The 22,943-nt window shown below is 42.8% G+C and overlaps 1 protein-coding gene across 3 annotated transcripts in view; it reads left to right on the top strand.

Moving 5' to 3' along the window:
* Window positions 1-22,943, top strand: part of LOC147880286 (mitogen-activated protein kinase HOG1-like) — a 75,013-nt gene that overhangs the window by 20,327 nt on the left and 31,743 nt on the right. For all 3 annotated transcript variants that reach the window (XM_087371085.1, XM_087371084.1, XM_087371083.1), the window contains exons 5-14: window positions 7,165-7,243; window positions 7,425-7,535; window positions 7,659-7,743; window positions 8,238-8,324; window positions 8,407-8,477; window positions 8,696-8,720; window positions 8,812-8,876; window positions 10,804-10,870; window positions 11,005-11,106; window positions 20,410-20,535. In XM_087371085.1, the coding sequence (XP_087227211.1) occupies window positions 7,165-7,243; window positions 7,425-7,535; window positions 7,659-7,743; window positions 8,238-8,324; window positions 8,407-8,477; window positions 8,696-8,720; window positions 8,812-8,876; window positions 10,804-10,870; window positions 11,005-11,106; window positions 20,410-20,535 (818 nt within the window). The remainder of the gene's footprint in view (window positions 1-7,164; window positions 7,244-7,424; window positions 7,536-7,658; window positions 7,744-8,237; window positions 8,325-8,406; window positions 8,478-8,695; window positions 8,721-8,811; window positions 8,877-10,803; window positions 10,871-11,004; window positions 11,107-20,409; window positions 20,536-22,943) is intronic.

Below are 22,943 nucleotides of genomic sequence, written 5' to 3'. Positions count from 1 at the left end.
ACACAATATGCAGAGAGAAAATATGAGCATCAATGACTACCACATGAAGGTGAAGAAAATTGCAGATGCACTTGCTTCCATTGGGTCGCCAGTGGAAGATGATGATTTAGTTTCTGTGACCTTGAATGGTCTAGGAAAGGATTATGTACAGTTTTGGACATCCATTGCCGTCCGCGAAAAATTTTTTGATTTTGAGGAGTTGTTTGCTCTTCTAGATTTTGAAGAGCAGAGAAATGGTGGTGCATCTTCTTCAGGAGGAACTTCAAAAGAAACTGTCTTCTACTCAAATGTTGGAAGTGGTAGAGACAGAGGTAGAGCAAGCCGATCTAGAGGCCGTGGTAGAAATCAAAATATGCAGCAAACTCAAGAAAACCAATCCTATGACATCAAACATGGGCTGATCTACCTTCTTCTTTCCTTTTCGGGATACCTGCATACCACTATCTGCATTGCTTTGAGGAGATTCTCCTGATCTCAATCTGCCTGTCCATGGCGAAGTATGTGAACCACTGCTAGAGGACACTATAGGTCCACTAATATTTTGTGATTGTTGCTGTGAATTCTGTGTAGCATTATCATTTTGTGTATCTACATCATCAATCACATTTACTGGTTTATACCAGCTGCTCATCTCATAAAAAACAACATCTCTGCTTATTGTAAACTTATGAGTAGAAGGGTTATAGCATCTATACTCTTTTTGCTGCAAAGAGTAACTAATAAAGATGCACTTCTCAGCTTTTGGATCCAACTTGGACCTCAACTCATCTGGCACATGAACATAGGCAATGCAACCAAACATTTTCAAATGAGAAATATCTCGTTTCCTACCAGTATACATCTCCTCTGGCGTCATGCCGTGTATTGTTGTAGTGAGAGTCCTGTTCGTTATGTAAACTGCTGTAGCAACTGCTTCAGCCCAATAATAATCTGGTAGGTCTTTTTCATTTAGCATGGCGCGAGATACCTCTCCAATATGCATGTTTTTCCTTTCTGCAAGTCAATTTTGCTGTGGGGTATGACTGCATGAATATTGCTGCTTTATGTCATGCTCCTGCAGGAACCTTGCAAACTCATTTGAGAGGTACTCTCCTCCTCCATCTGACCTTAGGCATTTTATTTGCAGGCTTGTTTCTTTTTCAACCATAGCTTTAAAAGCTTTGTAATGCTCAAACACTTCACTTTTCTTTTTCATAAAATACACCCAAACTTTTCTGCTGTAGTCATCAATAAAAGTGACAAAATAATAACAGCCTCCAATAGATGCAGCTTTAGTAGTCCACACATCAGAGTGGATTAATTCCAATGGCTTCTTACTCTCTTGAACATGTCTAGGAAATGGTTTCCTTGCCTGTTTTTCAAATTGACAGGCCTCACATATCTTATGCATTTTTGCAACCTTAAATTTAGGCAATCCTGCAACAATATTTTGGGCCTGCATTGATTTAAGTCGCTGTACATTAACATGACCAATGCGTTTATGCCAGATATCACTATCTGCAACTACATCGGTCCCATGTGTAAACATTGCTGCACTCAATTCAGGCATGTCCGCATCCAATGTAAACATTATGTCCTTCTTTCCTTTTACTATCAAGCGACCGTTATTTTTCATATCCTCAACAAAGTATCCATGTGGATTAAATCTGACCTGCAAGCCCTGCTCAACCCATTTGACCAATAGAAACCATGTTCTTGGTGATGTTCGGGACATGAAATACATCAGACATGTATTTCTTTTTTCCATCCTGCATAGACAAAGGAATTTTACCAATCTGCACAATAGAATGTGTAGTATCATTACCAGTCTTCACAAATCCTGATCTTTTCATTTTCCTTGCATCCTGCATCCATTCTGCATGACTTGTCATGTGGTTTGACGCACATGAGTCAACATACCACACATCATTGCTTTCTTCTGCACTTGTCACAGAATTGGTTATGTGTTGCACCATAAATAGATACTCATTTCTGTCATCACCCTGTCTAGATGATGCATAATTTTCTTGCTGTAATTTTTCATTCATGATGTCATTCTGCTTTTTATAGCAGTCTTTAGCCATATGACCCATTTTACCACAGTAGTAGCATTCAACATTGCTGTTTACATTTTGGTCTCTCTGCCATCCACCATGACCTCTTTGGCTCCACCTACCTTTAGAGTTACCACGTCCTCCTCGAATGCAGATCATTCTTATGTGGATGGTGAATCCAGTGGCTCAGAACAGAGCATTGATGATGAATTGGATATTCCTTCTGTTATTACACCTGGAGTAAGGAAGATCAGGGATGTTTTGAGAGCACCTGGAAGTGAGTCTATTTTGCGTAGGTCTATCGGAGCTAGGTATTCTGTGGATAGGCTGAAATATGATGGATTTACAGCCATTCACTATGCCTATATGGTCAAAGTGATACAGGAATCAGAACCCACTTCTTTTGAGCAAGCCATGGGAAAAGAAAAATGGGAGAAAGCCATGGATGCCTTGGAAGCAAATGCTACATGGGAATTAGTGCTTTTGTCTAAAGACAAGAATGCAATTGGTTGTAAGTGGGGTTATAAGGTAAAGCACAATGCAGATGGTTCTGTGAACAGATACAAGGCAAGATAAGTTGTCAAAGGGTATGCACAGACATATGGCATTGATTATGAAGGCTATGGCTGCATCAAAGGGATGGTCTTTACATTAGATGGATGTAAAGAATGTCTTCTTGCATGGTGATTTGCAACATCAGATGGATGTAAAGAATGTCTTCTTGCATGGTGATTTGCAAGAAGAGGTCTTTATGGAGCAGCCACTAGGTTATGTTTATGCTGTTCATCCTGAGTTTGTTTGTAGGTTGAAGAGAGCCTTGTATGGCTTGAAGCAAGTATCTAGAGCATGGTCCGACAAGATAGGACAGTATCTTGTCACTATTGGCTTTCAGATTTTCAAGGTAGATTTCTCACTTTATGTAAGAAAAATAGAGAAAGATATTATGCTGCTTGACATTTATGTTGATGATTTGATTGATCATCACAAGCGATAGTGATGGAGATATCTTTCATCTGAAAATGCTATTGAAGCAGAAGTTTGAGATGAAGGATTTGGGAGAGCTGCGTTATTTCTTGGGCATTGAGGTGATTAGATTACCAAGTGGGATACGGCTCTTGCAGAGGCAGTATGGATTGGACATGCTGTTCAAATATGGGATGACAGGCTGTAAGCCTATTTCAGTTCCTTTGGAGCAAAATGTGAAGCTGAGCGCAGATGCAAGTGAGCTTCTGTATAGACGCATAGTAGGAAGTTTGGTTTATATGACTATTATCAGGTCAGATTTGAGCTATGTTGTTGGATTGGTAAGTCAGTTTATGCAGGCTCCAAGGAAATCGCATTTGGATGCGGCTAGACGCATACTCAGGTATGTGAAGTCCACATTGCAGTATGGACTATTTTATGAGACTGAGGTTCAGATACAGTTGCATGGATACACTGATGCTGATTGGGCTGGTAGTATTTTTGATAGATGATCTACCAGTGGATATGTGTTCTCTTTTGGGAGTGCTGCAGGCACTTGGAGCAACAAGAAACAGTCTACAGTTGCCTTGTCGAGCACAGAGGCTGAGTACATGGGTGTAATGGCGGTATGTGAGATAGCTTGGTTGCATAAGCTACTTTATGATATGCATCAGTCTACAGATAGGTCAGTTGTCATTTATTGTGACAATATGAGTAGTATACACTTGGCAAATAACCCAGTCTATCATGCTAGAACAAAGCACATTGAGGTGCATCATCACTATGTGTGGGAGAAGGTTTTACTAGGTCTTATTGATCTAGTTTATGTCAGCACAGAGGATCAAGTAGCTGACATATTAACGAAGGCATTGGGCGCAGAGAAGCTGCACAATTTTAGAGACATGCTTGATGTGCAGGAATTGGGATTAAGCTCGAGGGGGAGTGTTGAGATATCGAGCTCCACTTGTGATATGCCAGGATGACTGTTGTGCATTTATGTCACCGACTTGTTAGGTGCAGATGCGGTTGGTACACCGCCCATGAATAATAGTTGGATGACAGCTATGCTTATGTACTTTAGTTCGTGGCTCAGTTAGTATGCCACCTTAGTTAGCTGAGTTTGGTTTGACACCCACATATAGGGTTCTTCTATTTCTTTGTACTAGAGTTCTTTTTGGCTTACGCAACTAAGAAGAGGAAAACTATTTTCAGCTTCCACCTTTGTGTGTATTCTCCCATTGTGTATGTGAGAAAGCCGCCAGTGAGACTCCTTCCTTCTCTTCCACTATCTTCACACAATCAAGCAACCAAAAACTTCCTAACGGGTTGCCTCAATCTATAGCCTCCTTGGCCATTGCCCATCAGCATAAATCAACCCTTCTTCGTGAGGAAAGAAACCCAAACACAATAACTAGCCAGCAACCAATCAAGGAACGGCAAAAGCAGGCAAAGACAAGCCTTCTTTTACTCGGAATTCACAGAAGAAAGGTTGCCCTGGCTAGAAAATCCTAGATCCTGCAGAGAAAAGATGATTCCGTCTTGGCACAGCCTAGAAGCAGCCTAGAATAGAACACCCACGCGTGGAAAGATACCAAAACCAGCCACAACACCTAGAAGGCTTCAGAAATCAGGTCGAAATCTCTTGCAGAGCCTGAAAGCTTGAAAAAGCAAGTCGCAGTTCACTCGAAGCAGCTTGGTCAAGTCCAGAACTCTTGGAACAGACCTAGAACCAATCGTAGGTACCTGGAACAGCCTAGAAGAGCCCAAAAGCAAATCACAAACTGAAATAGACACCCTGTCAGAAATCGCTACCTGCAACAGACTCCTAGATCAATTGCGATTTGCTCTGGTGGGCCCTGGATCACCTGGAACTGGGCCTTGGGTAAAAACGAATTTCCCTGGCAGGCTCTGGATCACCTAGAACTGGCCCCTGGGTAAAAACGAATTTCCCTGGCAGGCTCTAGATCACCTGAAACTGGCCCTTGGGTAAAAACGAATTTACTTGGTAGGCTCTAGATAACTTGAACTGGCCCCTGGGTAAAAATAAATTTCCCTAGTAGGCCCTGGATCATTGCCCTTGGGTAAAAACGAATTTCCCTGGTAGGCTCTGGATCACCTGAAATTGGCCCCTAGGTAAAATCGAATTTCCTTGGCAGGCTCTGGATCACGTGAAACTGGCCCCTGGGTAAAAACGAATCTTCCTGGTAGGGTCTGGAACCTCCTGGTCAAAAGCGATTTGACTCTAGCAGCACCTGGTAGGCTCTGGCAGCTCCAAACTGATGATCTGGCTCCTCTAGAATTGATTTGGCCAACTGAACCCAAAATAAGAGCTCTGGGCCCTTTTTGTAGTCCTGTGCTAAAATTAGCAATTTTTAATTGCACCACCCCTATTGCACACTTTGGCCCTAGGAATTAATTGCCTAGTAACTGGGCGCACATTCACTATTTCCAAGGGCCCACTAGGAAATTTAATTCCCCAAGTCTGGCCCCATGGTCGGACCCTCGCGCCCTAGAGGCTCAAGGTAGTCACACGCAAATTAAAGGAGTCGCAAATCAAAAGTGCCAGAATTTCACGTCCTCATGACAATTCCTTTAACCAAGAACCTTGACATTGATTCCTTTGACCACGAACCTTGACATTGAGTCCTTTGACCATTTACGTAAAGCACAATAACATACAATATAAAGTTCGGTCCTCTAAAGGAAAATGTTGACTAACCCTTCCAAGGTCCTGGTACCTCAACTAGAGCATAACACTTTGCTGCTCCTGTGTTGTGATGTGCTGTTGTGTTCTGCGGCGCTGAATTGATGGGATGTAGAGAAGGAAAGGACTCTGTTGCTGCTGTGTTGTACAGACGGGAAATACGGAAGGAAAGTGCAACTGCGTGTATAGAGAGGTATGGCGTGTACGACAGAAGGTTTATAAAGATGGACTGGTATGTGAAATTGAGACACTGACTTACATAGAGATAGATAGACTGGATTCTCTCTGTCAATAGCTGACTCTAAAACAAAGATTCTATCTCTTGTCCATACAGTGCCGTAAAGGACAGCAACAGTGGAGGGGGTAGAGTCTTCTCCCTTCTTTTCTACCCCAAGCCCAGCTTGAGGGGATAGTTTCAGCAAAGGGGTCCTCAGTTTCATGCAGGCCAATATGGAGTTCCTAAGGTGAAGCAGTTCGCCACGACCCCCAGCAAGCTCTCGTATGCAGACATTGCAGCCTCATCTCCCCCATACATGTTCTCACGCCCTCTCTATATGCAAAGAATTATCTACAGCACAGGAAAATGGTGAGCATGATCGACCCGCAAGAGCATACTTACTATTTGCAGCAGGAAATTCGTGAGCTCAAGCTTAGAATTGCAGCTTTAGAAAGGAAAATAACGATATGGAAGGGAAAGGAATCCACAGTAAAGGATAGGATCACTACTCAGGTAAGTTCCATCAAGTAGGAGACGACTGCAAATGTTAGCAGTAAAGTCAATAAAGCTGACCTATACTAACCTAAAAGGCCCCAAAATGAGCTCCAGTTTTTCCTAATGGCAACAATCACGTACTTCTTATTTGTTATGTCCATTCCCATCTATGATTCTTGTAGGAATTACCAAGCTCCTTGCTATACAATAAAGTCAAAAGGCTTAGATCTCATGCCATGGACCAGGCATGGAGCCTTATCATTTGATGGTCAGTCCTCCAACCAGGGGTCTTGCAAAAGATGTCCAAGAATGCCAATGTTTCCTTAATTTCTAGTGAGAGATGACCCATACAAGCCGCTGGCCTATGGGACAAAATGCAAAATGTCAAACTGACTTACAAAATCTGGATAAACCAGAGAGTTGAGGAGTGCACATGGCATCTCAGCTCAAGGTTACTTTGTCTCATAGGTCCGTGAGGCCTCCCGCAGATGTTAATCTCTCTCTCTCTCTCTCTCTCTCTCTCTCTCTCTCTCTCTTTGCTCTTTCAGGATTCATTTTTATCTACTTTTTTCTATAGACCATTAATTAATAAGAACGGTTCCAAGATATATATATATTTGCAGGATTTGTGAGCTTTCATTACCATATCAAAGTAGAATGCATGCATTGTGTGATGACGATTCTTGCTTCTAAACAATGTTTCAATTTTATGTTGTCTTCTCACTGTACGTTTACTTTTTTGGATTGGGCAGTGACAGATGTCTTCACAAATCTGTCAATGGAAAGTAAGGATGCTATCGACCTGTATATTGCTACAGAGTTTGCTGAATGGTAAAGAGTCTAACGAAATTCTCGCAGACTTGTTTAATACTTATAAGTGTTAAAGTGGATTCGGCTTCTTTATCACTATAGAGCTCTGATTTCTGCATTTTTGAAGCACTACAGTAATGAACTGATAACTCAATCTTAAAGCAGAGAGAAAGGGCATGACTCAGCTTTCTGTACATTTCAGGGGTGATATGTATCATCTTAAGCAGGCTGTGACGGCCAATGATGTCAAGTTGCTGATATGGCAATTGCTTGTGGGGGTAAAATATATGCATTCATGTGGAGTTTGGCATAGGTGATGATTGTTTGTCTTCCTTTTGTGAGAGTTTTTTTTGGTATTCCAAGAAGCATTGTGGTTTTGATGAAGGTGAATCATCTTTAATATAAAATTTTGCTTGCCTCCTTAACAATTTACCAGGGATATCAAATCAGAAAATGTGCTACTGACTTCTAGGATGCGTGTAAAAATTTGTGACTTTGGACTTTCTCGGTCTGCTGAAGAGGTAAAAGATGCCAGTAAGAGCTTGATAAAGACATTTTATTGTATTGTGGTTTTATCTGAGCTGTGTCACTGGTTCACTGGTGTTCCATCATCATATCGTACCAAACTGATTGTAGCTGTTTATGCCTGCCCCTAGAAAAGATCATTGAATGGGATGATGTCTAGCTCTGGCAACTCAGCCAGCCTTTATTCTGAGTGAAATGATGACTGCAAAATTGCATTATAAATTTTCCGCAAATTCATCCTGGGCGTAGAGAACCTTCGGATGAAACATATCCCCACACAAAGTCTCACCTCACTGTCCACAACTGTGGTTAAAAAAGCCCTGATTTGAATTGTCATTCACTCTGGTTGCACTAAGCACAGTAAATAATGTTGTTTCCATGAAAGTTTTCCTATATCTTTGTAACTGTGATTTAATGAAGTGCTGTGGTCTTCTATTGATATGTTTTGATTGCCAAGTGCTTACTTCCGTAAACCATTTGTTCTCTGTAGGCTGCTTCTGGTTTTGAACCCAAGAATGCACCTGTTGATCGTGGAAGACCGAGCAAGAAAGTTTTGACCAGACAGTACACAAAAGTGGTAGGATGAATTTATTCAGAATGTGCTTGTACAACAGAGAATATGTCAATTTGGTGTGATCTGATGATGATTATGGGTGCAGGTGGTTACGCCAAGCTATCGTGCACCAGAGGTCATCATGTCGCAAGGGCAATACAACTCTACAATTGACATGTGAGGCCGAAGGCCTGTTTTCAATTTAAGATCATAATATCTAACTTCTGCATCGGAAACAGTTTCTTGTAGCTCCAATAATAATTCAAAAGTACCAGGTGGGAGGTGTCATGAGGCATTAAATATCACTACCTTTGCTTTTGAACTAAGGTATGAGGGACTAATGGATCTCTGGCTTTTGTTGTGTTGCTGTGTACGATGCACTGTCAATAAACCAGCTGGTCACTGGGCTGTATATTCTGGGTAAGGCCTCTGATCAATCCATCTGAGGTTTCAACATGAGGTTCTTGGTATTCCAATTTATTTGTTTATCAAATTTTGGTAATGGATGCAGGAGCTGCTGATGAGGAGTATTACAAAAAGTTGTGGACCTCCAACGACTCCTCTTTTTGGTCTACGGTAAATTACTTCTCTTTTTAAGGTGTTGGTTCAGGATCCTTTATCTTGCACGGAGATTTTGGCGGTGCTTCATTTGATATTTTGTTGTGTAAGAATTGCTTGTGCAACATATGGAAAGTTTTCTGTTCTATGATGCATTTGTTCTTGGAGTGAGCTGGTTTAAACCTTTGTGGGCTTTGTCCTTGCTTCTCAATTTGGACGAAGGCTTGTGGATAACTTTATGTTATAAAAGGTTACTTATATCTATGTGCTAAGTGGGATTATTATTTTGTTGTGATGCATAATGTGTTCAATTGAAGGTTATTTTGTTTTTATGGGATTCCTGTATGTGTGAGGATTTTACGAGGGTTACATGTAGGTCTTGTGTTCTTGCTGGGAGCTATGTCTTGCATCAGGCCGGGCAGAGGAGGGAATTACAAGAAAGAAAGAAAGAAAAAACTTTATCAAAAGTCTCCAAAAGACCAAAGGGGCTATGAGACTGAATGAACCAGATACTGTGAGCTGGAAGGGTGGAGTCTCTTAGCGAGCATCAACACCCAAGAAAAATACAACCTAATCATAGAAACTCTAATGCATATGAAGGTCTGAGCCCTGTGGAAAGGATGAAAGCTGTGGGGTGGCATCAATGCGATGATCCTCTGGAAGTTGGCAGAGTGATCAAGCTAAGGGGGAGCCCCAGTGATGTATGAGGTTGCAGTGACATAAAACCTATGATGGAAATGCTGATGGCTGGCGGTGTGTGGTCTCCTAACTGTGGCCTTGCATCAAACAAGTGCCACATCGCCCCCATCGGTCGTGTATCTAGTTTGGTGAACATGGAGGGAAGATCCCTAAGCTTGATCTCTGCATCAACCCACTGGCAAGTATATTGTAGCTCGCTCTAGACCTTGGCTCTGTCATCTCCTAGGGGTTTGCTGGTTCGTGCTTGTCAAATAGATGTAGAGAGTGGCAGTTGAGGAATTGGATGATGAAAAAAGACTTATACACGGTCCGTAATATAAACATTAGTTCTCTAGGTATAAACATTAGTTCTCTATGTAGGTGCAGCAAGGGTCAAGGAGTACGTAGGGAATACCAGAAGAGAGTGGAGACTGTGCAGGAATTATTTCTCATAGAGGAGCTAGGTGTCAAGGTACAAACCTGTACCCCGTTCTGTTAGCTGAAGCAGATGTGTCACTTTTAAAAGGAAAAGAGAGGGGGGGTGGTGGTGGTGTTTCATATGCCAACGCATCAAAAACCTTTGCACAGATGGAACTTTGCGGGATAATGCGTTGGGTCTCCTTATAGTGAGATAGTCATTATAGACTTTGTAATGCAGAAAATATTAGAATAATTGTAACTGTTGTCCAATAGATCCCATGGACATTCATAGAGTCATTCCATCTCTCTCTCTCTGTCTCTGCACCCCCCCCCCCCCCCTTCTTTCTTTCCTCGGGCCACCTCTTCTTGTGCTTTTTTAGGTTACCTTCTTCTGAAATTTCTCGATTTGTTAAATGGGATATTTTCTAGTCCTATGGCGTAAGTTTTTGCTACCAGTTTACATATTTTTTTTGCCATGAATGGATGTGTGCACCAGTATACTAGTATAAGAAGTGTTTGATACCCATTGTATTGTCAATGAGCTCCTTCAGTGCAAAGAATATAAGGTGATTTGCCTGCCAGGCAATAAGAGATGTATGTGTACACTAGTACACACTCTAGTATACCAGTATAAAAGGTGTTTGATACTCATTGTATTGTCACTGATGTCCTTCAGTGCACACATGAGGTGATTTCTCTCAATATGAGATGTGCTTTGCAAGATGCCATGTTAGACTATGATAGGCATTGGTAGTTGTATTTTTTAATGATTACCATTGCATCCATTCCATGTCTTTTTGCTTTTATGCGCCTTTGAAAAAACGTCGTGAATCTGTATCATTTGCAGTGCAGAGATTGGAACACCAGAGGAGGGGATAAACTATACTAAAGACTGCTCTGTTCTAGCTCAGCAGGTACACTAGAAAGGGATGTGCATTTATTCCTTAGGTTGCTATTCTCTGGTCTTTTAATTGCAAGTACTTCTTATACACAAGTAAAATTGTTGGCAGGAAAAAAATTCAATTAGCTAATTTGAATTTTTTGACAGCTGGATGTCATCTTCAATGTCATTGGTACCCCATGTTGGAAGGACATTGAGAGTGTGCCAAGTGAAAGGTGGCGCGCGTATCTAAGATGCTTGCCAGGACGAGTATATCACTCTACTTGAGACCTGTGATGTGAGGAATATTAATCATTGTGCTCTTTTTGGAAGCTTGATAGTGATAATTGTGCATGCTTTATTATTAAAATTAATAATTCCGCGAAAGGTGGTCGTGGGAGTGTGAATGATACACAACTCAAAAAGATACACAGTCCGCACTTAATGGAACAGTTAGAATTTGAATGAGAAAGAAATATAATGAAGGAATAACTTTAAAACATGCCAATGCAATGGGGGAAATCATTTAGAGGGGTTCGTAGAGATGGAGGAGGAAGACATGATAGCAATCTTGAACAATGTATTCGAGAAAACAATGCAAATCTCTGGAATCCAATGGCAAGCTACCTTCAGGATTGGAAGGGGAGGGAACAAACCAAGCCATCTAATTGTGAATTTTCAAGATATGTAGTAGCTGTTGGAAAGGTCACCTCCCCATCTGTAAGCCCCCATATGAGGAGAGCATGGGGGAGGTAGACCAGGGTATATTGGGGCTGCCACATGGGCAGCACATGAGCTGCCATGTGAGCAGCACACAGCAAAAGGCAGAGGCTGCCACATGGGCAGCACACAGGCTGTCATGTGGGCAGCTATCCAGACAGGGCCAATGGGCTAACAAGAAGAGTACCTGGCAAGTTGTGGAGCTCTTGATGGTGAAAGCAGTACGGAGCAGACATGTGGACGTAGGGACCTGCAGCAGCCTGATTTCGCAGGGTTTTCCAGCAAGAACAGATGGCGCATCAGTACGGAAGGGTACGGTGTGTATACGTGGCTGTACAGTGCTGGCGAAGGCCTGGCAGGAGGCAAGGATGCTGCAGCGGGAAGGCTCCTGCATGAAGAAAGATGCGGGGCAGATGGCGATGGCTATGGGCAGGTGAGAGGCCTGCAAAAGGCCCTGGATCTGAGGCAGTAGGGCCTTGGCCAGTGGCACAATGCCACGTGGCAGGTTGGCCCTGCAAATGGCCATGTAGGGGCCTAGTTTTGTGAGCCAATGGGGGGGGGGCTACTGGTTCGGCCAGTCGACCTCACAATGGGTTGGTTTTTTAGGGCTGCTAGTTGGTCCATATGAAGGGGCATCCTTGCCCTATAAAAGGAGAGGCCTCAGGCCTCATTTCATATCTTTTGGAGCAGCCTTTCACAAGTAGGTTGGAGCAGTGGAGCAGATGTCTTTTCAGGAGGACCAAGAGGACCTGTGTGCTGCAGACAAAGCTTGAAAGGGGCTGTCTACCTAGGAGGGCAGCAAGGTTGAGAAGATCATGACTTGGAGCAGCCTTTGAGGAGCAGAAAGGAGCAGTACCAGCAGCAGCAGTTGGGCCTCATCCTGGAGGTGAACCTGGCTGGAGACTTGTAGACTTAGCCCACTCAGAGGGCTGCCCACCTAGGCTGGTTTGCAAACAGCAAGGTGGAAGAGGTCTGGACAGAAAGTCTGCTTACGCTCAAGGTGGAGCACGCGGGCTCGAGGTGGTTTGCAAACAGCAAGGTGGAAGAGATCTGGACAGAAAGTCTACTTATGCTCGAGGTGGAGCATGCGGGCTCGAGTCTAGAGATAGCCAGCAGATAGGAGAAGGACCTTGTGGTAAGATCAGAGGACCACATCATTGGTGGGACTGTGGATCTATCTCTTTTGTATTGTGTCCACAGCTTTGGACGAAAATATATTATTTTGGTGTCTTCTATATCTGGCTGGTTCATTGTCTATTGATGAGTCTGCACATCTATCCTATGCACATAAGTTTAAGAAGTTCGTGATTCCACACCCCACACCACACTGTGTGAGCTCCTGGGCTATTCTATCAGTCTTCTGCTGTGCGTACCTTCTGTTGGGTCATTTCTAACAGTAGCTAGCTAGGCTATCCTCTTAAGAGGAAGATGGATAAATACGATCCTCAAACCAGTCCTTGGCTTGCATTTGATTTGACTTCTCCTTTAGTCTGCCGTGTATTGATCTTGAACCTGAACTGCTTCTATTTGCACATCAACTTGCTTCGTGGGCTGCTTTTGCTTTGTCTTATGGAATGTCTTTGCCGTCGACTTCATTGGGATGACTATGCTCAAGTAGTTGCATGTGATACTCCTCACAACTCTCATCCTTGACGTTGATAACTAAGAACCGGCTATAGAGCATGCGGTATTCTTAGGGCCGTGCCAAGTACATGTGTAGGCTTTGTAGTGGGAAGCACTCGTGATAAACGAGCTCAGGCCAGTGAATGTGCTCGACATTGGAATTAGAGCACATCTTGTCTTGCAGGAAGTCTTACGTATCATCGTTTTCTTGGTTTGGCTGAATAATCGACATGTCAAGAGGTTTCAGTTTCGGTTCATGAGGACTTGCTTGCTTTGCCTCCAGTCAATGCTACCATATCCATTTGGAGGTCTATTTAATGAGACATAGGTTGTTATTTACATCTACCAACCTATTGAGCTACTCTGTGCTCAGCCTATCAAATTGTATAAAAAACCCAATTGTCAAGACTCAATATGCTATATCTAATAATTTACAGAGTTTCTTTCCTTGGTGATTGCACGGGAGAAATGAGCATGTCATTGCGAAACTCTATGATGTTTTCTTCAATGCTATTGTAACACAAAAAGGCAATATAACTTACAACCATGTCACATGTAGCGACTTGCATGCCAATGTTTTGCATGCATGACAATGGAGCTTATTTTTAAAATAATAATCTATAATCAAACGAACTGTTAGCTATCACTTTGATCGAACCGATGGTGTGTAAACGAACTTTCTCCAGGTACTTTGTCCATCCACTGACAAGCACCCGATTGTTTCATTTTGTAGGCTTCTTCCACAAGGGATGAAGCATTTGTACGATTGGATATATTCTAGTCTTGCAAAGGTATATTCTTCCACAAGGGATGAATCATATGTACAACAGTGTGCATTGGCTTATGAAACCAATCCCACCTCACTTATAAGCTACAAGCTAGAAGATGTACATGTAAAGAGGGGAGAGATATTCACACACACACAATGCTCATGAAACATGTTCTTTCATTACGGGATGTCCATACACATTACAGCTTAACTCTTCTTCTTACCTATCTCAATGTACAAGGATTGTCCCAAAATATGCCTTCACGAATCACACTCATTCTTTAAATATGCCAAGTCATCTTCTCTACACGCCTCTATATCCAAACATACAACATGTACATAACATCTATCTCTGCACCAACAATCTCCCTCTCAAGCTCAACATGAGCTTGTACATTATATAGGCCTAGAGCCTCTCTAAAAAAATAAAACTCATCCTTGCCCAATGACTTGGTAAATATATGTGCAACTTGTGCATCTATCTTGACATACCTCATGTCAATCTCTCCAGTATAATTGCTGGCCAGCATTATAGTACTTATGTTGTTGCAATATATCATAACTGGACCATCGATGCATATATGCAACTCATGAAGAAGTAATCTCAGCAAAGTTTCTTCACATGTTGTTATGGCCCCTCTATACTCACCTTCCGTGCTAGACAACACAACTGTGGGTTGCTTTTTGCTGCTTCAACTAATCACACCATTTCCAAGAGAGAATGCATAGCGACTAGCAGATCTTCTATCATCATTGCTGCCAACCCAATCAGCATCTGTATACCCATGCAAGCATATTTCTCCTTCTTTGGCATAGAACAAGACAACATTGATTGTTCCTTTCACATATCTAAGTATTCTTCTCACTGCATCAAGGTGACTCTTGCAGGGCTTTTGCATGAATTGACTCACCACACCGAATGCATAGCTCCAGTCTGGCCTAGTGATGTTGAGATGTTTTAGGCTTCCAACCGTCTTCTTGAACATGGTGACATCCACAAGTAGTTACCATCATAAAACAACTTTGCATTTTCCTCAAGAGGAGTTTTAGCCGGTTTGCATGCTGTCATACCATTCTAGCATAGCCAAGGCTTATTGCCTTTGAATCATCCAAATACCTTGAGGAGTATCAGTGACCTCAATGCCTAGAAAGTACTTAAGCTTTCCTAGGTCTTTCGTGTCAAATTCCCTTGCCAATTGCTTCCTTATGGTTGTAATTCCTGCATCATAGTTGCAGTGATGATCAAGCCATCAACATATATGATTGTGATGACCATTTTCGACTGCTTGTTGCACATATAAAAAGTAATCAGCCTTGGACTGTCTGGAATTTAATTTCAGAAAGGTCTTTCTTATCTTCTCACACCATGCCCTTGGTTCTTGTTTCAGCTTATAGAGTGCTTCTTTTAGCTTGCACACATGCATTGGAAACTTAGGGTGTACATACGCCTCTGGCCGTAGCATATAAACCTCTTCTTGCAAGGAACCATTTAGAAAGACATTTTTAACATCCATTTGCTATAAATTGCAACCAAACATGCTAGCCAATGCAAAAACCATCCTTACGGTAATCATCTTTGCTATCGGGCTGAAAGTCTAATCATAATCCAAACCATATGTTTGGGCATAACCCTTTCCATTCTTGGGAAATGGAAACCTATGCATTTCGCCCAACAAACAGAGAAAGGAGCTGAATGCAATTACAGGGACCACGCTACTCACGACTATAGCTACAGCCTACAATGTACCTATCGACTGGCAGTTGTCTTCTCGCATACATGTTTTTTAAGTGCATGCATGGGTGGAAGATCTACGACCATGCCATGTGAATGCATCTTCACCAAATTGTTGAAGTTGAGATGTAGATGTGCATCAGAAATCAAAGATTCAGCCACGGCATTAGCTTCTATAGCAGCGTGTTGTGCATAAATGTCAAGATGATATAGCCCTCTATAGAGTGTTCCAGTAAGTATAATGAAGTTATTGTACTAATTATCATAAATGGCTTAGCGATAACCGTGAAACAGAACTCTAAAGCCACGCGTGGTGAAACTGGCCTTCAATAAATTAAAGGCCAGTAGAACTAACAAATAACCAGCCAACACTTTTATCAACAATTCAGCAAAAGTATAACTGGCAGATTGGGAGCTAGAGTGCCCTTGCACCGAGACAAAGACATAGACTGGCTCCAAACCTTGGTGTCCCCCTTTCGGTATTTCTTTAATTAAGTGAGAGACCCAGAATTCCAGGCATTCTACATCTGGGGCATCCTACATCCCAGTGGGCAATCACATGCCCTGCATAGCCTTTATGGACCACTGCTCTCACTAACCCTAGCAATAGGCTTTCATTCCTATCCTAGAAAGCTTCCACACAATTAGCCACCGTGAGTAAGCCTACCTTCATGGCCAGTCGGCAACACCCGCAATAGTACGTAAGCCTACCTTCATGGCTAGGAGCAACACTTGTATAATACTTGGCATGAAGTAATGAGCAAGGCTTTGTGCGGTTAGTTGGCCTCCCGAGCCGCCTTAGGCAAGGAGCTACTCTCGAGCTCTATGAGTAATCAACCCTCCATTCAGTCCCGTCAACTAGCGCCAACCAGCCCCGTTTTGACCCGTACGGATGAAGATGGTATCTAATGCTCCTCACGATCCCTCCGATTCTTCCGCAACGTGCAGCTCCCCATTTGAAGGTTCGCCTCTCACCCCCAATCCCACTGTACGTACATCTTCGTCATTCTTCTTGCAAACTTCCACTGGCAACCATGCTAATTCCAACCATAGCATGGTGTTGGTAAACTGAAAGGAAACCATGGAGTGAACACAAACTGAGAATTCTTGCTTCTGGAATGAAGAAAGGTGAGGTCCTTAAGTAGGCACCTCTTACATGATCACTGACATCACTGATGACCTTTGAGCTCCACAATCATCTCCTCAGTCTGCTCCTAGATTCTCTCAATATCCTATGTGGCTTCTACCACCACCTAATAGTGCTTATGGGCACCTAATTGTGCCTCTAGCACACACACATAGAAACCAAGGTGTGCCTGGGGCATACACCTTGAGATATCCCAACATACCCCCCCTCAAGGGAATGCCTCAGGCTATGTCAAGGATACAGCTAGCACAAGGTGTCACATGCCATCTCATGGTGGTCATGGATCTATCAATGGCTAGGATCTCAAGCTAGCAAGGGTTCATATGGGTGTAAGATAAACAAAAGGGATACACAAGACCTTCCAATGATTATCTCCCCTGCATGTACATGCACACAATGTCTGCAGGAAGTATCACGGAGCAAAAACACATACACATGGCCTACATCATATGGTGACCAGAGGTGTTTACAAAACACACAATGGTTTATTTCATTCATTTTGGAGGACTATCCAGGCTGAGTACTTTGACTCAATAAAAAAGAGAGATCTAGAGCATACATGGAGATGATTCAAAAAGCATAATCTTCATAGGATGCCTCATCTTGTGGAGGCACATCAACTAAAAGTAGATTGGCATTTTGTGACTTTGAAGTTGCTTCCTTTTTGGCTCTACAAAACTTTTCATGATGATTGTTTTTGCCACAGTGTTTGCATGGATTGATCTTGAAGCAGTCTTTTGAGAGGTGATTAGTCTTCCCCCAATGATTGCAAGGTAAAAACTTGCCCTTCTGGATTTTTATGGCATAGGCTGTATCATTGCCTTTTTGGAGTTCCATGTGCCTTTCTTCTTCTTGAAGAGCAGAGATAAGACCTTCAAGATTAGGATTAGGAAGATTTTTCAAAGTGGTAACAACATGATCATAATCTTCAGGCATACTCTTGAGCAACACTACCATTTCATCATTTGTAGTGATAGGAGAGTTGATAGAAGCAAGTTGAGTCATGAGACTCCGCATGTAATTGACATGGGTAGCTAAAGGAGTGCCACTAACCATCTTCAATTCAAAGAAAGCAATCTTAAGTGACAATTTTGAGATGTGAGAGCTAGCACAAAAAATAATGTCAAGCTTTTGCCAAGCTTCTGAAGGAGACCCCAAATTAGAGATGTGATGAATATAGTCATCTCCTAAGGCAAGAGTAATGATGCCATAGGCTTTCTCCTCTCTAGCAGGATCTCTTGCCGGGCGTGTTGGAGCTGAGGATTCTCCAGCATTGGAGGCTGTTGAAGAAGATGTTGAAGTCGGTTTGACAAGCCCCTAGAGGTTTTCCCTCATCAATGTAAACTTAACCTTCATCTGCCATGTGTGAAAGCCCTTACCATTGAACTTATCCATATTCAAGATGGTAGCCATGAGAGGGTCTAAGCGAGAATGGACAGTGTCTACTCTCTTACAGGTGAAATATGAGCATTAAAAAATAATCCTTCAAAGAGTAACAACTTGAATACTTTGACTTGGATTTCTCTATGTGACTTAAGTAAATGTCAGAGCATAAGGCAATTAGTCAGAGCAATATTTATGCAAGATGTCTAAGCAAAATATGACCAAGTAGATGCTAGAAAATGAGCATAGCAGACTGAAAATAAATCTTGGTCAAACTACCAGCCAAACTTTGACTGTCCAAAGTCAAACTTAGACTTGCATAGTCAAGCTTTCATGGCCAAAGAGGCAGCTCAGAAATCTGCTCCAATGCGTCATGTAGAGGTCGAAATTCAGAGGGGTTTTGCACTGGAGAGGAAGGTAAATATGTAGAGCTTCTCCCTCAGAAAGGAATCGCGCAAAAGATAGCCACGTTGCCCAGCATTATAGAAGAACCGTGGACTGGTTTTTTTACGAAAACTACCCGAATGTTGCTCCAAATGAGCTCATACTTGATGAGCAGCAAGGTCGTGATGTCGCCCAGCTCCCTCTGGAAGGAATTAGACAATGTATCTCTCCATAGTGAGAACCAAGAAGAAGGTCGTCGCAGCTTCCTGAGACAATGCCGCTCTGAAAATGGCGAGATAGCTTGTACAGCTCGTTCTGCAGATTCGCCCTACCCTTGGGAAGACTTTCCTGAAGGATGAGATGCTGAGAATGCAGGTTTGAAGAGAACTCTCACTTCTAAAATCGACTTTGGAAGGGACGGTGGAAGATGGAGGTGAGGAGGAAGATGATGATGTGGCACCTAACTAGGGCTTAAGGAGGATCATAGGGCTCTGATACCATGTTGGTAAACTGAAAGGAAAGCATGGAGTGAACACAAACTGAGAATTCTTGCTTCTGGAATGAAGAAAGGTGAGGTCCTTAAGTAGGCACCTCTTACATGATCACTGACATCACTGATGACCTCTGAGCTCCACAATCATCTTCTCAATTTGCTCATAGATTTTCTCAATCATCCTATGTGGCTTCTACCACCACCTAATAGTGCTTATGGGCACCTAATTGTGCCTCTAGCACACACACAGAGAAACCAAGGTGTGGCTTGGGCATACACCTTGAGATATCCCAACACATGGGAAAAGCCACGTGGTTGGAGTAGGTGCCACGTGGCACCTACGTTTTAAATTACCCCATGCCCCCTCTAGTGGGGCATTTTAATGGCTAAACCAATGGCCAACTTGAACTTCTAAGGTCTTCTTGCCCCCTCAAGAACACATAATTGGCATATTCTGCCCTCTTTTGGCATATCTTTCCATCCTCCTATTTCAATCTGCAGCTGGTGTGATCGGGTGCGAAGTGAGGCCAAAGCTCTTCGCTTATGTATTGCCATAGGTGTGCAAATGTACTTTTGCGTGGCTGTTTCTCTTCCTGTATAAGTAGCCCAATATTCGGGGTTGATAAATGTACGGTAGTACTCAAACTTATCTCTGTTTTCAGCTGTTTGCCATTTCCTGTGTAGTGCATTCAGTAGGTCATGATGAAAGGCATCCTCATCTACCTCCTCTGGAGAGTAGTCCAAGTACCTCTCTACCTCCCATTTTTGGAACCATTTTTTTAATCTGGTGCCCATCCAGATGCCAGAATCTTACCCTTATTCGTCTTACTTTTGACTTTCTACCCATGCCCTCTTTGGCAGCCTTTCATTATTCATGCGCTTGACCTTTGTGATGTATCTGAGTACTCTCTTCAAGGCATGCAACTCTATGGGTATGCATCCTGTCTCTAGGAGTAGGAGAGAGTAGGGTGTGGTAGCCTTGATGCCAAGGTGTCTTCTAATGAAAGATTTCTGCATTTTTTCTACATCATTCCATTTTGATGATGGTATACTCCCCCCCCACACCTCTACCCCATAGAGCACTGTTTGTACCACATATACCCCATAGAGAGAGAGAGAGAGAGAGAGAGAGAGAGAGAGAGAGAGAGAATGTGATATGATATGATTGTATTAAAGTCGTCTTGAGACCCTTCAAGATCTATGGGATTGGTGATTACTATCAACAAACAATGATTTTTTATATTCGGTGAAAGAAAATACTATATGAGAGAGAGAGAGAGAGAGAGAGAGAGAGCATTTAATTCTGTTACTTCTTGTGACAGGCTGGAAGCTTGGAGAGGAGCTTGTTAGGTTCTGTAGAGGAGGAAGCGATTGACCTGCTCTCTCGAATGCTTACGTTCGATCCTGCACGTAGGTGCACTGCAGAGGAAGCACTTGTACACGATTATGTATGTGGATTCAACTATATTTTGCATCATGGCTGTGTATCTGAAATGACTTCTCATAGACTTACTTTATATCATTTCATCTATCATAAGTTCTTTTATGTTCATGCCAAACTTCTTTGTTTGTGTGTTGTTGCTTGAAACAATAACGTGTTCTTTGATCTTGCTTGAAAATTTTGATTTGACCCATCTCTATACTAACATAGTTTTGGAAGATCTGAATTGGAAGCTTGTTGTTGTAGAAGAGTCGGCTGGTTTGTTGACTGGTTGACTGGAGTTCCAGTCTATGAAAAGGCCCCAAGGCTGGGGCATTCTCTATTCCATTGTGCAAGGGGTCTTTTGCCTCAGGCCGGGCTGCCACCACTGCAGCAAGTGAAGTGTAGAACATTAGCAAGAGTCTTCATCAAGGGGCTGCCTACAAAGCAGCAAAGGAAGAGGGAATCAAGGGAGACTTGTGCCTCACTATTGGGCTGCTTTCAAAGCAGCAAGGGGTTTAAGGATCCAGAAACAAGCACTGCCTTACGATAGGGTTTCCAAGGGAGCAGCAGGAAGGCATGATTACAAAGCCCACACAAGCTGTAGGGGAGCAACTCAAATTGAGTGTTTTGTTTTTTTTCAAAAACCAAATTGAGTGTTTTGAACGTGCCACGAGGAGGTAGGAGAATATTTTCAGAGCCACAAGGGTCTACATCTAGTCAGCACCTTGCTGATAGACAGCGGTACACTGAACCTATCTTTTGTATATGATTTTTTTACTTTGGACAAACATATATTAACGTTTCTACTCTCTCTTGAGCATTGTTCATTTATTGTCACTAAGGAAAGAAGTTGGATTTGAATTTACCATTGTGTGATTCTTGGGCACCATGCTCTTTTGTTGGCTTTCGCTGTGGCCAGCGTTGGCCTTAGCAACAACCTCCACACTCTTTTCAACATGGTATCGGAGGCCCGAGGGAGATTCGCAAGTGGTGGGAACTCAAAGGCAAAGAGCTTGAGAAGGAAATCTTGGTTCAGCTTGTAGAAATGAACTTCTACGTCTGTAGGACAAGTGTTCCTACGAGAAGGAGGGTGACTTAGGTGTATAAAATTCCTAATTCTTTTATGTCCTCATGATGGCTGTTAAATACCAATTCCAAACTTTGGGGAAGTAGGCAAGCTTGATGGTACGAAATATCCTCTTTGGGAAATGAAGGTCCGGAGCCACCTGTGGTTAGAGGCAGAGTTGGGAGATAACGACTGAAGTTGATGAGATGCCAAAGGCTACAACCAATGCGGCTGGAGTGGTTACACAAGCAGATCCAATAGCAGTGGAGGATTGGGTGATGCGTGATGCAGAGGCCCTGGCCATCATCATTGGCACCACTGCAGATTTGGTGCTCCCACATATTCAGCTTGAAAATATTGCTTTTGTTGCATAGTGAATAACGATGTGATCTTGAGATGGAGCTGTACAACATGCACATGGATGAAGGGGGCTCGGTTTAGGAGCACATCATCCAATGAAGGTGGTGAGGGATCAACTCTCTGCTGTTGGTCAGACTACGGATTCACCAAGGATGGCTAGGCTCTTGCTTAGGATGCTTCCTAGGAGCTATAAGTGTTTTGTCACAACTATGATTGCAGGGCCGCGATCGGCACCAATGATTTTTGAGGAGCTAGTGCCTTTGCTTTTGCAGCAACAAGCTCATTTGCAAGTGGTGTGAACTTGAAGGCAAGAACCTTGAGAAGGAGATCTTGGTTCAGCCTATAGAAATCAACTTCTATTTTTGAAGGACAAGTCCCCTTGGTGTATAAAATTCCTATTCTTTTATGTCCTCATGATGGTTGTTTAATACCAATTCCAAACTTTGGGGAAGCAGGCAAGCTTGATGGTTGAATTATCCTCCTTGGAAAATGAAGGTCTAGAGCAACCTCCTGGTTAGGTGGAGTTGGGAGATAACCACTGGAGTTGAGGTGATGCCAAAGCCCACAACCAATGTGGCTGGAGTGGTAACACAAGCAGATCCAGTAGTAGTGAAGGATTGGTTGATGCGTGATGGAGAGGCCCTGGTCATCATCATTGGAACCACTGCAGAGTTGGTGCTCCCACATATTCAACTTATATATTGCTTTTGTTGCATGGACCATCCTCAAGGATATGTATGAGGAGAATAACAATGTGAGGATTCTCGATCTTGAGACGAAGTTGTACAACATGCACATGGATGAGGGGGACTCGGTTTAGGAGCACATCACCGGATGAAGGTGGCGAGGGATCAACTCTCCGATGTTGGCCAGAGGCGGATTTACCAAGGATGGCTAGGCTCTTGCTTGGGACGCTTCCTAGAATCTACAGGAGTTTAGTCACTACTATGAGTGCAGGGCAGTGGTTGGCATTGATAATTTTTGAGGAGCTAGTGCCTTTGCTTCTG

Source organism: Dipteris shenzhenensis, chromosome 32 (genome assembly GCF_047967505.1).
Source record: "Dipteris shenzhenensis isolate YYH24624 ecotype China chromosome 32, Dip_SZ_1.0, whole genome shotgun sequence".
Lineage (NCBI taxonomy): Eukaryota > Viridiplantae > Streptophyta > Polypodiopsida > Gleicheniales > Dipteridaceae > Dipteris > Dipteris shenzhenensis.
Note: the sequence above shows the minus strand (reverse complement) of the source record. Positions and strands in the feature narration are given on the sequence as shown.